The following is an 18,617-nucleotide window of genomic DNA, read 5'->3' as shown; positions in this document are numbered from 1 at the left end:
TGTATTAGATGGAACCTTATTTTATGCACTAGACATGACTATTTCCATCCTGCTCTCACAGCTAACACAGTAGGGAAAAGGCAGGAAAGGCGGGGAGTTGGAAGGGTATGTTCTTGCCTATATGAGGAACAGACCTGGTTTAACGAGCAGGCAGAATGAATTTTTTAACTTACTGAAGTTTGACCAATGCTGACTGCATACATGCTCACCTTTATGTGTATTTTACCAAACCTCTCTCAATTAGCTTTACTATCCGCAAGCTTTACTTTCAGATGATCTGGGACTGCTGAAATAAGCAGAGGTTCATGAATTCAAAACATGTTAAGATACTGAAGGAGAGTAACATCTTTGAATAGCGGTTTTTGGAGGACATAATTTGCAAGAAAAGTATCTGAAGAGCAAAGCCATTTGGTTTAAGCTGGTGTGCCGAAAGAAATAATGGACAGAAAACATGTTTGTGAAGGATAGTTTAATAACATCCAAAAGGGCTACTCCAGAGATAAAAAATAACACCTTTGTATTCCAATATCCAATCCATTTGAACACTACCATTCCTTTCAGCAAATTACAGCTTTCATTACAGAGCTCTAAGTGACCAGATCTCCAGTAAATGGTATTATTTACTTTTTTGGTTTTTATATTTAACAAAGATTAGGGACAGAACAGAAAAAATCTGAATCAAGAAAGGAACCAGCAAGACAATGCATGAAATTACAGGCAAGTGAAACAACTCCAAAGAAAGAATTTCTAAACTAAGTATCACTCTCTTCCAGAAGAAGAAACCACATAAACAAGTAAAACAAATTTATACTTTATTAATGTTGACTTTTATTCAGAAACTTACTGCATACACATTTCCAGAGTCACTTAAGCAGCATATTGAGTGAACTGCAAAAATTTACTGTAGCCTTTTTATCCTTCTAAGTTTGCTACTGAGGTCTATCACTTTTTCTTTTTTACTTCTCTCAGTATGCTTCCAAATTATTAAGGAGAGTTTTCTAACAAACAATAACTGTAAACATCATAAAACCTGCATGCCATTTTCCCTTTGAAGTTATTAACTTGGCCTTTTTTCTGCAATGAAGTAATGACATTTTTTACAACCTGACAATCATGTTCTACACATGGACGATACCTATGACTAGCTCAGGCAATAATTGTTTAGATGGATAAAGCATTAATTTATGATGCTTTCAATTCAAATGAACAAAACCACAGAAAACATGGGAACAATTCACTGCATAGTCCTCATTAGCAAGCAAGAGGCTAGGAAATTAATAACAGTGATATACAGCACTGGAAATTTAGGAACTAACAGATAGGTTAGGTGACAATTAAAAAAGTACTTATTTCCATAGTTTTTTCTGCTATTAGTAATGTCTCATTTTGTCAGCACTAAGCAATTAGTACAATCTCCTCAAAATAAACAGAAAGATTAATTTCTGAATATAAAATGCCTGAACACATGGAGTAGTATTTTTACAGCTTCTGCAGAGAAAATATATTTATCAGAATTTCCACCATGATATTGTCCCAGGAAATTTGATACAGATTTTTAAATCTTTTCTTAATGAGATGAAGAAGTTCAGAAGTATCCAAATTTGAACATGCTAATCATATTGTGCAGGAAGGGAGATGGAGAGGTGATAACTGGGAGTCAGAATAAAGACAGAGTACATACATTTAACTATGTTAAATGCAACATAACTATGTTAAGGGCAATGCAAATGACAGTTAAATAAACTTAATCCAGGCATTACTCTGCTGCACAAATCAAGGATTTAATAGCCCTGGAACAAAACCACCCAGCCCTGCTTCACCCCTGCCAGGATTACACCACCACAAGAAGGAGTAAGCAGACAGACTCTCCTTTCCTCATCTTCAAATTTATTACCACACTAAGATCTGCAATTTACTACTACTCAGTGCTTTCAACTGAAGGATTAATTAGTAAAAGATACTGGAAAATGCAATAAAAAAGTCTGTCATTAACCAGACAAAGTGCTGGAAGTTTGGTGGATCACCACCAAAGGTCAGCATTTATGACCAGTCACTGTATAACAGTACCAATTATTACTTTTCTTTATTGCCCAGCAGGGAGAACTGTTCCCCAGTACCAGACAGTGCTGCCTTCCCAGCCGTGCAGAGCAGGCTACCCAGCCTCACTCACTGCACAGGACACACACAGCTGACAGGACAGCAGTCCCAGTGGTTTCCAAATAAAGGATGAGAGAAGGAAAAGAGAGATGGACGGAACAGGAGGTAATTTCCATCTTGAAATAAAGATTATCTTGCCTTGTAATTAAATGTTATGTTGCAATTTGATTAATCCTATTTTTCAGGAAATAAATTGATTCTTCATCCACTGTACTATCTAGACAGGAAATGTTATCAGACACAGACAAAGCTATTAATCTGGTATTACTCAAAACATTTGCCAATCTGTACCATATAGCTAAACCTGTGAGAAATAACTGTCGAATTTCTACTCTTTAACTTTAGAAAAAATTCGCATTCAAGAAGCCAGTTCTTGTTCATAACATGCTTTTATACCACTTAGTGTTAAAAGCATATATATTAAACACTTGTTATTCTATCAGTGATTTTAAATCAGGAACATTTTTAATCTGGAAATCCAACAGCATCTGTCCAAGTGCTTTACCCTGTAAGAAAAAAGAAACAAACCAACATTTTATTTTACTATCTAAACATACTATCTTTTAAATATTTTTTTTTCTAATGGTTTCATATGAGTGTTTTTCCTATAATCAGGGTGAAAATTCATTCTAAGTTTCTTGAGTTTTCAAGCATCCAAATTTGAATAGACTGAACAGTTTCTTCCATTTATTTGGTACCTACTGCTAAAATCAATTAATTTGGGGTTCAATTCTATCTATTCATACATAACATCAGCTCACTTTGCGAGCAGTCTTCTTGACTATGCTGAGATTATACACACATGAGCATTTCTGAGCCTATAAGACAGCTATGTAAACCATAGCATTGCTCAGGATCTCATCTTCAGGTTTAGATATTTTAAATATTTAATACTCAGATTGTACATTTGCAAAAAAAATCTTACTTGCAGATTCACATGAAATCATCAATACAAAAGACCTCATATCCATCTGCTTTTCATGTTTATACACATTATTTATCAGTATTTTAACTATAGAAGGGATAGGCTAAATGAGTTGTCCTACAGCATAGTTCCTGTATATACTTGGAAACAATCAGAACTGTCTAGTAAATCTGCATTTTTCAAAATGAGAAATAAGTTTCTGATATTAAATTCTGCAATTAGTTTATGATAAACTAATTTTGCTGGTGCATCAAAAAACTGGTGGTCTTTAAATCAGTACTGCTCTTTATGATGTGCTATATTATTAGTGCACATCTTTTTCACCAAATATTCCAAATCTACTTTCCTATGTTGTTTTCAAACCTTACAAAATTAAATAAATAGTATCTATTAACAGGAAATTAAAAGGAAGTAGAATCAAAGCCAAACCTCACAGTTCCAGCCCAAAAGCTGGTTATGAAGACACCCATAAAAGATGACTTAAAGATGACATTAAAATGATGGCTTTGATACATGCCTGAGGGTCACTTCTTAGGGATGCTATACCACCACCACCAAGGGAATTCTTCAGAACAAAATTTAATCCATGGATTCCTGGTAACTCATATCTGTAAAATAAAAACTGCACATTATTTGTCAGCAGATTTTGGAAGAAACACATGTAGAAAACAAAAAAAAAAACAGCATGCAAAATTTTCATGCTTCTGATCACATCCCACTGCTGAGTCAAAGTCCAAAAAGTAACAAGATTAACACAAGGCCTTGCCTTCTTGTTCCTTTCTCTTATTCCAAATTACTAGCCCTTAATAGTTTTAAAGCTGGACCATAAGGTAATCATTCTCCTCTATTCAAAAATCTCCAATTTCTAATAGGGTTGTTCCGAGAGTTCTTTCTTTCTGTGAGTTAAAGTTGCTATCTGAAAGCCAGAGGTTGAAGATCCAATATGAACTTGGATAACACAAGGGGCAAAAGAAAATATTTGTATTAGCTCCTAGTTCTGATACTGAAAAGTACAATCACTTAATTCCTGGAACTCACTTTTGCTAACAAATGCTGCCAGCTAATTGGAAAGACACCCTCTTCATTATTGAGAAACCTCTGTGAGTCACTACATCAGCTCTTACGACAAACAGATAACTTTATGGCAAATTCAAATCAGAGCTTTCCTGGAGCCATGCACTTTGTTCAGATAAAACTTTATTTTAGTGTGACAGACCTATGTTTCTGTTCCATCACCACTGTAAGCATTTTTCCATCCTTGCTTTTGACTGGTGCAGTTCCAATTTGGAAACTTCCGTAGCAGTTTGGCAAATGGCTCTGTGGTTTCCTATTGTTTCAAAATCCATAAATAGGTCTACAGTATATTTCCATTTGCCTCTCCTTGCAGTGTTTTGCCATCTTCTTTCTATTGTTGGTTTTCTTTGGTTTTGCTTTCCTTCAATATTTTCTTCATCCAAGTACCTGATAGCTTTGCTTTAATTCCATAGGAAAGAATTTAAATCAGAACATCATCAAGCCATGAGGAATTAACAAAGATGATATCCAATTTAAATCCTGCTTCCTCCAACATCACTTACTTTGCTTTAGTCACCTACCTGATCTTCATTTGGTTGGGACAGATTCTTTACATCTTTCCCCTAAAAGACGCACAATTTCTTGCAGTGCTCTTACACTGCTGATTTTATCACTTTGAGGTTTATCTCTTTCAGCTCCTTTTGAGCACTGTGAAAACCATGGCTGTTGCTGGTGCTCACAGCCCTGTCTGCCCTTTCATCTTGGGCATATGACCTAAACCTCTCATAGAAAGAGATGATTCTGCTGAGCAGCCTGGCAATCACTTCAGTTCTTGTTGTAGAAAGCAAGAAGTCAGAGTGTCCATGTCTGTCTCCCAGGCAAAAAGTTTCAATGAGTTCCTTAAACTTTTTCATTACCCCACTCTTCTTTAGTGTTAGTATTATTAGTTATTATTAAGAAAAAAAAATTGGTGTTGGTGTTCTGTTACCCTTTCTCAAAAACTAGCTGACAGGCACCATTATCATGCTTAAAGACAAATCCACTGGGAAGGCAGGAAAGTAGATTAATCTATCAGTGCTCATTTAGACAACAAGAATATGAAGAATAAAGCAATTCTACAAGAAGTTACCTACCTAATTTACTAAATTTAATACCATAATCAACTATATGGCACAACCCCACCAAATTTTCTGAAAAACTAAATAAAAATTTCCAATCACCACATACCACAAAAGCCAGAGATCTACCAAAGCAAAGCACTACACTATGAATTTTACTCTGAAAAGCTGGCAAAGATTTCCAGGCAGCAAAGAATTTCACAACTGGAAGACGTCTTCTCAAGAACTAGACTGATGGAATTTTGATTCCTAATAGCTCATCTCTCAAAAGAAGTGTCATGAAAATCAATCAGGAAAAACAAATCAGGAGAGAAAGTTCAGAGCATATAAATGCAGATACATGTAAGTGGAACAATTTCATTTCACTTTCTGCAGTAGTTTTGGCAGAGGAAATATGCAATACAAGCAACAAATCTTAATTTGGAACACTATTACATGGCATATTCATTCTATTTACTTTAAGAAACTATTTACAGTGGAGTAATGTAGCTAAAATGAGAATTACAAAATAATATATGATGGCCAACATCTTCACTATTTTAAGGCTTGTCTGTAGCATATGAGCATCCAAAATATTTCCACAAAGAATATAAACTTGCACAATAAAAGGAAGAAAAACCACTATAACAATTATAATAGTCTTAAGTAGCAACAATACATTGACCAAAATGCTGGCAGGCATTTACTCAGCATAATGAAACAATTTAAGCTTAATTATCTGAGATCTAAAGGAAAAAAAATCTAATTGTACAACTTAATTAAATGTTTTAAGAGCTGCTTTTAAAAACACAGAAAACAAACCTTTCAAAGAATACTGTATCTGTGACAAAAACCAGTAAGACAAGGAGTATTCACTGTTCTAGCTGAATTCCTATGCTTAGGCACAACGGAGTGCCTGATTAGCTACTTTCTTTAAAGTGCTGTCCATAGCATTCAGAGAAGTAAGGTCTTCTGGTCAATCTCCCATTAAAAAGCACGGAAATAATAATGATATAAAATTATTTAATGCATTTAAATCAAGGAAAAGACATGATTCTTTTCATCACCAGAAAGCAGGAACCAAATCCATAGGCTTAAAGAAGTGTTTGCATATGAGAGATACTGTAGAGAAATACTTATTTTTCCTAACAAATGTATGTAAGAAAAAGCCATCTAGAAGGATCAGCATCCACATTTCTTGTTCTTCAGCTCCTGGTGAAAACATCGCATAGGAAGAAATCAACTGTCAATTTATAGTATTTCTGAGCATTGAAGAGTTTTCAAAACATTACATATAACACATTTCAGAAGATGAAAATAGAAAAACCTTACAGGATAGTTTTACTATCCTTCTTAAATTACTGATCTAGTACCACTGCATAGAAAGTTTCTTGTTCTGTATCTTAAGATATTTGGATCTGTTAAGAATGTACAGCAGCACTCTACTGTGGGAAGCAATCACCTGAGGATTGAAAGACCATCTTTTTCTATTATTTTACCTGCAGATCTGGAAATTCATGAGTTTTCAGTGTCCTCTACCAAAATAATCCCATTTTTTCTCTGTTTAGTACACCTATTTAATACCTCTAGTGAGAAAGCATGAAAGGCAGCTGGTTAATAGACTGTTCTGTAGTGAGTAAGAGCCATAGTTGGTATGTTTATAGTAGCAAAACTAATACATAGTTTTTAACTACTCACTATTTAAATAAAAGAAATGAAGGAAAATCAGACAGTAAGACAACTCTTTTTTAATGACAGTTAAAACTAAAAAATAAACAAGTAATTAAAAAAGAAATCTGAAGCACATGAGCATAATCCTTATAATCCTAAATATTTCCACAAAAGGTTTTATTCTTTTTCCCCAGTAGCTTTCCAATTTACTCACAGAGCTCCATTATCACATCATTAAAGGAAGCCAAAACCACAAACAGATAATCTAATTAATCAAATTAATCTGGCTACATCCAAAGAGAGAAAATTTCTACTTCTATTTATGAACATAAACAGCATTAAGCAATGACAATGAATCCACTTCTACTATCATTAGGAGGAATGACATTGTTTATTTCTTCTTGTCTCTGCTCTGTTTCCGAGGAAATTAAATTACAATTCTTAGTATCACAATTTATTAGATACATAGATTTGTTAGCACTTATGAAACAGTGGGTGAGATCTGCACTGAGCTGCTTATGAAGACAAAACCAGCACTTACAATTCAAAGATCAGGGGTTAAAATAACTCCAAGCTCTCTCTGAGCTTTGAGCTGTACCTTTCTGACTCAAGCTTTCTGAACAAACAAAAAGACAGGCAACAGTTTATCCACTACCCATGGAAATACATAAAGGATTTTAGCAAAATCTCCTTATATGCAACAGAACTGACTTTGTATCAAAACATGTTTTAGAAGACCGAATATTTAGTGGCAGTATTCAGCTTTTACTTGTTTTCAAAGAGATAAAAAGGTTTAAAATCTGTTGACTATTCTACTGGACATCCTTAGGAGAGTGAGCTTCACTGCCTCACGCTACAGGAAGAGCAGTCTATGTTTCATTCAGTCCCCAGGAAGGGCCCTGAGCATCAGTCACAACACAAAAATAAGAATGTTATCTGCTAGCAGAGAATATTCTTTAGTAGATGACTATCACATAAGTGTCCTGTTTAGTATGTACTCTCTTTCAGATTTTAAGAGAAATTAGCTATGTTTTTTCTTTAAACTCTGGCATGGTATAGATGGCACAAAAGTGGGTGAGAGTGAAGTACTAGAAGGAATATATTAAAATGCTTTGCAGAAACAGGGACAGTATGAGGCCCATTTCTGATGGATCATCAGGTAAATTTGGGCTCCAGACCACAGTGGCTGTGTAAATGTCTTTCAGGTAGTGTTTTACAGATTTCTAACTCTCAGTTCAGCACTGGCTCAGAGGCTTGGGAAGCTTCAGTTTTTAAGGCTCCTGCAGTTCCCAAATGGTGCAAAACCAGTAGAAAGATAAATTTCTCAAAGGGCATTGGAAGCTGTTTCTAGTTGGTAAAAACATTCTGTACTGGCACAAAACAAAGGAACAGCCCCAACACTACTATGCTAATTCTGAGAATTTAAATGCCTTCACTAAACAGATTCACGGCCTTTATCCAGCTTCGAGAGAGGCCCAACTTCATGCTCTCAGTGACTATGCTCATGTTGTTATTTAAAAAGGCAAAGGAAGATACATTAAAAAACCCAAAGAGAATACATATAAACTCACAATATTTATATTAACATATTTTAAGATAACCTCTGATACCATCATATATCTACCATACAACTGTGGGATGCACAGCGAGCTACTCACCTTATTACTACTTCTTCTTCTGGTTTCTCATGCTCTAAAAGGTGTTGAAAGTAATTCTGCAGGGCTTGAGCAGTTAAAGTTTTCTTTAAGTATGGATAGTAGAGGGGATGCCGTGCTATCACACCTGTTAGGCATTAACTGGCATTAGATGAAATAGGAACTGTTAAAACCAATTTGTATTTATCCTTTCAAAACCAATTTGAGGTCCTCCGCTTAACTGAAACTGTACATATGGATCCCCTTTAATGAGCTCCTGAATAAAAAACACAACAGTATGACAGCTCTCCCTCTGTCAGTAGAGATGTAGCGTGGAGCATGACACCAAAGAATGCTAAGTTACCACTAAGTGATCACTGGATTTTTTTCTGCTGCAAACAGTCCCTGCCACTGAAAAGACACCTAAAGAACAACAACATCACAACAACCCACAGGCAATTCTCTTCCCTTAAATGGTTTGCAAGACTTAGATATTTAAGTAATCACAATTAACCACAACAAGGAATGATCAGTGACCAAAGGTTTGGTCCTTGCCCCACCTCTTGCACAGGATTCTGACATAAGTATGACAAATCGCAATTACATTTTTACTTCTGTAAACATGCTTTATAAGCTTCAGCTAATTTTATGCTGAAGCTGAGGTTCCAGAGCAGGATCAGGAAAACAGCTTTGTATCACTGGGACCTTTCTAGCTGGACTTAAATTAGAGGTTAAGTTTGTTGTTGTTAGTGTTGTTCCTTAGAAAAGCAGCAGTGTCCTTGTATCTGAAGCAGTCTACTACATATACTTCATTCATGACTTGGCAATGCTACACTGCAACAGTGATCAATCATGGAGAAAGAAAAAGAAAAAATAGGAAAAAGAAAAAAAAAAATCAACATTGCTTCATTCTTCAACCCAAAAAAACTAGTTTCACAAACAAGGACAAGAAAACTATATTCCTGAATACAAATGAACAAAATTCATCAGTTTTAGCATGACAGCTAATAGCAAATCAAATCCCAAACGCACCTTTAATTCATACTGAGCTTTGAACACCACACGCTCTCATCTTCCAACAAGTAAGAGAGCCAATTGTTGCATGCAGAAGTAAGGAATAGAAGGAATTATTAAACAATGCAAGAAGCAGCACAATCAATGTAAAGAGACTGCACACTGAAATATACCATTTGCATTAGCAATATAATAAAAACATTCTTGTATGCATGAGAACAACTTTAGTGTTTCCTACTAATGTCAATGTTTTAGCCATAGACATGTTACAAAATTAATATATCAAAATATTATACATGATCAGACAACCAAGAAATTATATGATCTAACATCCACACATGAAGGACTAGCAAGTGATGTGTAAAAGACACTTTAAAAAGGCATTTCTTAACTTCTGGGAGCTCAACTTTCCAGCCCAAAACAAAAACCTTTCTTTTTAGTATGACATGCTAGTATTTTTTCTTAGTACCTCAGATTACAACAGCTGCTAATCAGAAGACTACAGATATTTCATCAGTAAATCCATATTCAATACACATTGTCATTTGTTTCAGCACAATTATAAAAAAGGTCAGGTGATGTTTAAACAAATTAAGACTAGCACTTGATATGTAACTCTTATGTGAAAATGTTTCATCACTTCAGAAAGCAAAAGAAAGAAAAATACCTATGTTTGCAGAATTGCCTTTATCTCCACTTCTAGTATAGGCAAGCTCTTCTAAGCGGTAAGTGTGTGGACCACTTGGCAGATCTGTACAACAAAAAAAATCAATTCATTTTAATGATGCTACAAATAATTGCACATTTTGAAGGAGTAACTGTCAGTTTAGGTCCATGTTTTTTGCATTGTTTGCAGTACTCTGAAAACATTTCCAGTCCTTCTTCTCACAGGAGCACCTAGAGAAAAAAAGGCAAGACTGAGGGGCCAACATTAGGAAGTTGATCCCTCCTGCTCCATCTCCCAAATCCCTTTTACTTTTTTACAGCCAAATGCATCCCCTTTTCCATGACCCTTCAATATGACTTCCATCTTGGCCTTAGCAATGGAGGACCTCTGAAGGAGGGATAGCAGCTGCTTGTCTTTTCTTGGCTAGCCAGCAGCTTCTGTCCCCTTAAGACAGAGATCCCTGCCTCCAATGCAGGTGGAAGATACCTGCAGTTGCTCCTGTCCTGACTGAACAGATGTTACAGAATTATCTGCTAATACCTGTAGAAAAGAGTAACAAATTCCTTTTCAAGACAATGCATCTCTCATTTGCATTTGCAATATACAGCTTCTTATCCACATGTATAGAAGAAACCTAAGATTTCTTTTTCAAGTTACTACTTTTGTAAATATCTTTATAAGAAAACATATGCTTTCTAGGAAGCCAGTCTCAATTGTCAATTCTGAGTATTGGATGTTTAAAGAACATGGAGGCTGTTGCACTTCACTGAATGACGCTGATACGAAATAAATTATCCATCTATGCATCAAAAAGCAAACCCAGTGCTGTCCAAATCCAGCATTTAATATTGTGGGATTCTCACAGTATATACCCGAGGTTTGATGGTTGTTACACAGCACAGACCTCCTGCAATTGTTGATTATGTGTAGTAGGCTGTCACCATCTACCTCCTGTTCTCTAAAGCGAGAGATGAAGCACCCACTTTGCTAATGAATTTGAGCTATTCATTGATCACAACATAACACTGCAACTTGAAGCATGGGCTATATGTAAGCTTTAGGCAGCAAGAATCGAGTAATTTGCAGTCAGTTCTGCTTCTGATCCAACTTTCCTACGGCCATATGAACTCTCCTTGGCTTTTCAACCTCACCATCAAATAACAGACTGACCTCCACTCCTGACTCGCAGTAAACTTCTCATCCCTCAGTCCTTCTCTCCTGCGTCCCCTTCCTGTCTTTTTTTCCATCCTTCTGGACACAAGTAGCAGTTCTCCCCCTCTCTCTGCTCCTTAGACACCTGCAGGGGGAATATGCAGGGCAGGGAAGTAACAGCCTTCCTGCTTTGTGGCAGCTTTGGTGCAACTGCTGCTGATGGCAGCCAGAAGCAGCAAGTCACAAACGTCCTGAATTTAAAGGAATTGATACAAGGTCTTGTAAATCAATTATGCTGGACTAACTTCATGTTGCAAGGCACAATGCAATGTGAAAATACATCAGTCTGTCCCTTTTGTACTATATTGCTTCTGCTGAGAATACCAACCTATTTGTGTTGATTTTTTTTTTTCCCTTTTTAAATTTTGATTTAATTTTAGGCAGTAGGAGACCCAGTATTAAAGATCTTATGCTCCAAATGCTGGCCTGAGGGATCACTTAGAGCTTAGTGCACCTACCATGCAGGCATGAGTAGGTATGTACTCTGTGAACTGCATCAGGTGATCAGGTAAACCCAGCCCTAGCCTAATCATCCTAACCTTCAACTGCTTCCTGCCCACAGGAAATTGCTGACAAAGACTGAACCAGGTGAGCCAGGCTGACCTGGGTAAGAGAGAAACTATGTCCAAGTCCTACTGGCTGCAGTTTTCACTGACCCTGTCTGTGGCAGTGGCAGCTGGACAGATCCCCCAAATCCATTTGGGTATGGGGTAGGAGAGATATTGGATAACAAAAATGGCTCAGTAGGGCATGACACATAATTTGTACAGTGTATCTGTGTTTGGTTGAAGGAGATCAGTCAACACCCACAGGAGGAGCTCTGCTGGCACATGTGAGTGGCAACAACAAGGAAAACATAATGAAGAACTAGGGGCTCACCACAGCAACCTCTTCTACTGGCACACTTGCATCAGAAAATCTTCCCACAATCTGCCCAACAACTTATCACCACTGAACTGCTTTAATTAAGACCTAGAGTTTTATAATATATATTGGGTCTCTGTGAAAGGTGAGCTGGAAGAGTGATTACAGTCCAGTCTGGCACATCAGCTCCTCAGTGGTAAAACTCACAGTAACATGAAATATGAAGAAGTTAAAGCATACAGTGAGAAAGAGGAACACAGCACGCTTGTTTTGAGCTTGAAGCTCACAATCTTTTCCACATTCACTCGCTAGCAGAAATGTACCATGAGATGTGGCAGAAAATATTTAAGGGTGTATTTATTTAATTGGGGAATATTTTTTGTGATTAAACATCTCCACTGAGAGTGGATCTGAAAATTCACCTAAAGCTCATTGCTCATTTTGGACAAGACTACCACACTTCCTACACTAGAGAAATGACATTAATTTTAATAATTTTATTCAATATACCATTCAAGACAAAATGTGGTGCTTTATCACAGGCTGAAATTTGACAATATCTAAATTGCATAAGCTACAGAAATCTTTTCTCCATCAGATGTTTTACACAGTCAGTCTCTTTAAACAAAACCAGTTTAAGTCAGTGTTTCTGGTATTCTCACATATTATTACCCTAATTGATTTATCTTTCATGATCTGTTTATCAGGAAATTGTTTTCATTTAATAAACATCTTAAACAAATCTACAAAAGAATTCCCTTCAAAGCTAGGGAAAATGGTAAATACAAATTCCACCCTCTCAGAAGCACATCTAGCACATATTTTAAATCCATTTTCACATATTTCTCTTATCTATTCTACGACAACTAACAGTCCCTCACCCTTGAGATAACCATGAAACTAAGAAAAATACTTTCCTCTCTAAATGCTTACAGAAAATGCTTTAGCAGAGGCTATTCCTTTTACAGTCTAACCCATTTGTCTTTCTCATCCATGCTGTCCTACATTAAGCCACAAAAGTAGGTAAGTATTTAGTCACATGCAGAAAACATTTATATTTACAACCAAGGGCAAAAGTTTAGAGATGCTTCTCAGGGGAAACAACCAGAGAAATTCTGCTGTCTCTCAAAAGTGGAATTTTGCCTGAAAAAAGGCCTGAAGAATTCAGTAGCTAACCGCTGGTGTCAGGCACCTCTGAAAGTTTTCTCAAGTTATAAGAAGGCAGTAGGGAGTCCAACAGCTTTTTGTTTCTCCCATATTTAGCACTGTAGTCACCCTGAAAAAAAACCCCAAACCCAGGACTTTTGCTAACCCTTTCATTAAGCCAAATAATTACTTCCTATTCCTTAACTTGCCCAGTCTGATGGTGCAAATACCACTCTGCCCTCCTGAGAACTCCCAGGGAGCTGAGAGATGCTGCTAAGACATTAGATTTCCAATAGATATAAGAGCTGAAACCTACTTAAGACTTTAAATTGTTTCCACACAGCACAAATCATTCTATTGAAGAGATCTTTGAATAGATGGGGAAAATAAACACATGCATGGCAATCAGGCATCCACTATCAGTGGCTTTCAAATGGCAATAAACACAAAGTCATGTACATATTTCAAAATTTCTCTATGTGATACAAACATTCCTTACTAACTCATATTAATTGTTACACTGTTCTACTGCTAGCTTTGAGAAAACACTGCTCACCTTTATCTGGAATCCAGAGTAAACCTTAACATATAAATGCCTTAATAGCATTAATTTTTTAAGTATACACAGACTTTAATACCTGAATTACTCTTTCACCATCAGTAATTATTTTCAGAAAATTTTCCAACTTGTAATTTTTAGGCAGAGTCATCTGATTGAGATTTTCAAATACCTAGCCACAGCTTTGAACTAATTCTCCCAGTTCTCTGGTAAGCAAAAATAAGATAATGAAGACTGTTTGGACCAAAAGGGAATAATGGAGCATGCTATACTTTAAGAAATACCGTAAACAGTTCAGCCATTAGCAATAATAAAAATTTTCAGATGTCCAGCACTTTCAATAATTGCTTGTATGAGCAACTCTGATTTAACATTTCCTTTTCATTGCAGACATCCTGATCTGCTCCGTTCAGCTCACTGGTTAGCCCTTCTCAAGGTTTTTTTTCTTCTCAGAGAATTTGGTTAGACAAGTCTAGCAGCAGCACAGCAACTACACAATCACACTGGATTATTACCCCAGTATAGTTTCTTTTAAAGTCACCAGTTCCAGGCTGATCCCATTCTTGTTGATTTTGTGAAAGCTGCCATATGGAACAGGAGCAAATTTTAATTATCTAAGTCCTGTGAGTCCATAAATCATTCTGTTCATTTGTCCTCTATTCTGAACACTATCTTGATGTAAGATAAACCCAACTATTCACAGGACTCACAAAAGCTAACATTACAGTATATTTTGAAATCACATTTCAATTTCAAGCCAGCTTTACATGATCTTTGGTTGTGTTTAAGGCTTAGAGGTTTTTAATAAAAATGTACTTCCATACTTCTTATAGTCTCAAATACTACACAACACTTCCAAGAAAACAGTTTACCTTTGCAACAGCCATAAAAATGTATCACATAAGGAGGCAAAATGTGTTTCAGAGACAAAATCCAACACAATTTACAAGGATGAAGATAGCAGATGATAAATTCACAAGTACAAAGATGAACATACCTTTCAATTCACTGCTAATCTTAGGTGGATCAAATGAAACCACCTCATCTGATGTAAACGTGAGATCCTCCTCAAATATCTCAACATGCTGCCCATTTAAAAATAGGTTGATCTGTACAAAGAACACAGATTTTCAAACAGTCAAATCAGAAATCCATTACAATGTGAATAAATAAAGCACATTCCTAATTAAGTACTGATCTAGTAGACTTCCAGTAATAGCTTTACATATAAGGCTCTGTTGCTCCCTTTTAAAAGGTCACAATACAATAATAATTCATTATAAACCTAAAAGAAATCTTTGTTTAGGGAAAAAATGGTATAAAAAACCCCAAAGGAATTCTTTGTCCAGCTTGGTATTTTTTAAAGGAAGACAAATCTCTTTCCATCTCACTCTATATATGGCAACATTGCATGTCACAACTCTTGACAGCTGAATCCCAAAACTTGAACATTTCCACCTTTTCCATGATGCAACCCTCTTCTTAATATTGCTGTCTGTATTATAGACAAACTTCTCGCTGCATTCTGTGTATATCTTCAAATATATTTTGTGAAAGCTGCTAAAAAAATACATCAATACAGGAATTTTGGGCTTGGTTGTTGCTCAGTAGCAACACTTAGTAGACTCTAAGTCAAGGACTTTCCAGTTTCCCATGCTCTGCCAGCAAGCAGGTGCACAGAGAGCTGGGAGGGAGCACGGCCAGGACAGCTGACCTGAACTGGCCAGAGGATATTCCACACCAAAGGGCATCATGCCCTTTACATAAACGGGGAGAGTGGGGAGTTGGCTGGGAGCTACCGATCACTGCTGGGGGATAGGCTGGACATTGGTCAGTGGGTGGAGGGACACTCTACAGGTGTGTCCCTTTCTTGGCTTTTATTCCCCTCTTACTTTTTTGTCACATCCCTTTTTTAATAATACCAACAACTACTACTTTGTTTTAATTATTAAACTGTTCCTATCCCAACTTGTGTAGCTTAATTTTTACCATTTTTCCAATTCTTCTCCCTGTTACACTGGGGAGGGGGGAGGTGAGAGAGTGGCTGAGTGGCACTTAATTGCCAGCTGGAAATAAACCCCAACAGACCTTTTTCACACCCAGCACGGGGGTTAATGGGTTGAGATAACAATAGATCTGAGTAGACTATATTAGAACAAATTTCTTACAAGCATTTGTTGCATTAGTTTAATAGCCACTGGCCACAATGACTTATTCGCTCACCAAGTTGATGTGTTTGTTCCTTAAGTTCAATTATGTACCGCCTTACTTGCAGTATGTGTTCTCTGTTACAGTGTTTATCACCCATGGAAACTGGGCTGAGGTTATCAAGCTGTACTTTGTAACACTGGCTAATGATATGATATAATTGCTGGTTGTGAAACTAATCTGGTATTTGCACTCAGCATTGCTGTCATCCCTGTACTTGGGAGTCATCTATCAGCAACCATTGATAATTACACCTTTTACCTTTTCTCTTTGGAAACTCAGACCATGGAGGGGACACACTTCCCTTCCTCTTATCCTCCAGCCTAATTACAATAGATCTTGAGAATTTTAAATATCCTGGGATGTTCAAAGTAGCATGTTCCTATCATTATGCCTCCACAGACTCAATTAGATTGGGAAAGATCTCTGAGATCATTGAGTCCAACCTATGATCCAACACCACCATGTCAACTTGACCTAAGTGCCACATTAAGTCTTTCCTAAACATCTCCAGGTATGGTGACTCCACCTCCTCTCAGGCAGTTGTAGTGTGTGATAAGGTCTGCCCTGAACCTCCTATTCCCCAGGCTAAACAACCACCGCTCCCTCAGCTGCTCCTTGTGAGACTTGTGCTCCAGATCCTCCACTAGCTTTGCCAGCTTCTTTCGATGTGCTCCTGCACCTCAAAGTCCCTCCTAAATTGAGGGGCCCAGATCTGGACACAGGACTCAAGATGTGGCCTCACCAGTGCTGAGCACAGGGGGACAATCACTGCCCTGCTCCTGCTGGCCACACTATTGCTGACACAGGCCAAGATGGCACTGGCCTTCCTGGCCACCTGGGCACACTGTTGGCTCATGTCTTGTGAATGTGTTCCAGGTCTTGTTTAAAGTTTAAACAGATATTTAAGACCATTTCTCAGAGATCAGCTCTGCACAGAAAGACTTGGGGGTGATGGCTGATGGAAAACTCAACCCGTCAGTGTACGTTCACAGCCCAGAAAGTCAACCCAATACTGAGCTGCATCAAAAGGAGTGTGGCCAGTCAGCTGCAGGAGGTGATTCTCCCCCTCTATTCTGTTCTTGTGACACCCCACCTGGAGGACTGTGTACAGTGCTGGTGTCCCCAAAATACAAAGGACACAGATCTGCTGGAGCAAGTCCAGAGGAGACCATGAAGTTCATAAAAGGACTGGAGCAGCTTCCCTTCAAAGACAGACTGAGGGAGCCTGGAGAAGAGAAGGTTGTGTGGAGACCTCACAGCAGCTCACCAGGATCTGAAGGGGCCTACATGGAAGCTGGAGAGCAGCTCTTTGTCAAGAACAGTAGTGACAGGACAAAGGTAATGGGTACAAATTGAAAAAGGGGAAATTTAGTTTAGATATTAGGAGGAAATTTTTCACTGTGAGGGTGGTGAAACATTGGAACAATCTGCCCAGGGAAGTTAAGGATGTTCCATCCCTGAGGTATTCAAAGCCAGGTTGGTTAAGGCCTTGAACAACCTGGTCTAGTGGGAGGTATCCCTGCCCATGACAGTGAAGGCTGGGACTAGATGATCTGAAAAAGAGCATCTCTTCAAGGAAAATGCTGTATGCCACCCAGATAAGAGCACCACAATACAGGGAAGAATCCAGTTCTTGAAAGAAGAAGAATTAGCCATGCTAGTAATGATTTATTGTGACTTAACTAATGTGCAATTAGTCAGGTCAGATCCAGATGAAGCCCAATTCCCGTGACCCACAGGAGAGCAATTTGTGTGCAGCACATCATCACTGTATCCCAAGGGACTGGCAGCAATGACCTGAGAGAGACAGAGGTACCAGCCATGGATCAAGTGGCTCAACACCTCCAACAACATGGGGGAAAAAAAATGTCTCGCTCCCAGATATATATATGGAGCAGTATCTCAGCTTTTAACAGTAATCATCCTTTTGATCAAGAGGAAGGATGTAGAAAGTACACACACAGCAGGCTACCCTTCAGTTTTACCTGTGGGACCACAGATAGGACATGAAGAAGTGGGATGGAAGTGAATAATGGCATTCATTACATCTGTATTGGAGGACTCCCAGTATGAAAGATTCAGACACAGTCAGGTTAAACTTCCAGAACAAAACAATATAAATGAACTTAGCTGCAGCAGCTATTAGTGCTCAGTTGACAGAAAATGCAAAATAACTCTACTCAGCACTCTTTCTTAAGATTGTCCTTAAAGAATAACTAATAACAACTTGCCTTCAGTAGCTTTGCTGCAATTTCTCCCTATGTAAAAGTTTTAGGTTACCTTCAAAGCACACATGGAAAACAACTACTATTTGAACTGGTGAACTGAAATCACTGGTGATCTATGATAAAATCAGTACAATTGCATAAAAGCAGTGGAAACAACAAACAAGACATTGAATCCAAACTGACATCCAGAAAGCTGTTACCTAACACAAAAGAAAAGA

The 18,617-nt window shown here is 37.5% G+C and overlaps 1 protein-coding gene across 1 annotated transcript in view; it reads right to left on the bottom strand.

Annotated features, from left to right (window-relative positions):
• Nucleotides 1–452: 452 nt before the first annotated feature.
• Nucleotides 453–18,617, bottom strand: part of LOC132072733 (uncharacterized) — a 57,675-nt gene continuing 39,510 nt past the window's right edge. Inside the window, exons 16-20 of the mRNA XM_059471224.1 lie at nucleotides 14,958–15,069; nucleotides 10,180–10,263; nucleotides 8,523–8,646; nucleotides 3,600–3,690; nucleotides 453–2,663 (exon numbers count right to left, since the gene is read on the bottom strand). Of these exons, the coding sequence (XP_059327207.1) occupies nucleotides 2,589–2,663; nucleotides 3,600–3,690; nucleotides 8,523–8,646; nucleotides 10,180–10,263; nucleotides 14,958–15,069 (486 nt within the window). The 3' untranslated portion in view covers nucleotides 453–2,588. The remainder of the gene's footprint in view (nucleotides 2,664–3,599; nucleotides 3,691–8,522; nucleotides 8,647–10,179; nucleotides 10,264–14,957; nucleotides 15,070–18,617) is intronic.

This window comes from Ammospiza nelsoni, chromosome 4 (assembly GCF_027579445.1).
Source record: "Ammospiza nelsoni isolate bAmmNel1 chromosome 4, bAmmNel1.pri, whole genome shotgun sequence".
In the NCBI taxonomy this organism is placed as follows: Eukaryota; Metazoa; Chordata; class Aves; order Passeriformes; family Passerellidae; genus Ammospiza; species Ammospiza nelsoni.
This window is presented reverse-complemented; position numbering and strand designations above follow the sequence as displayed.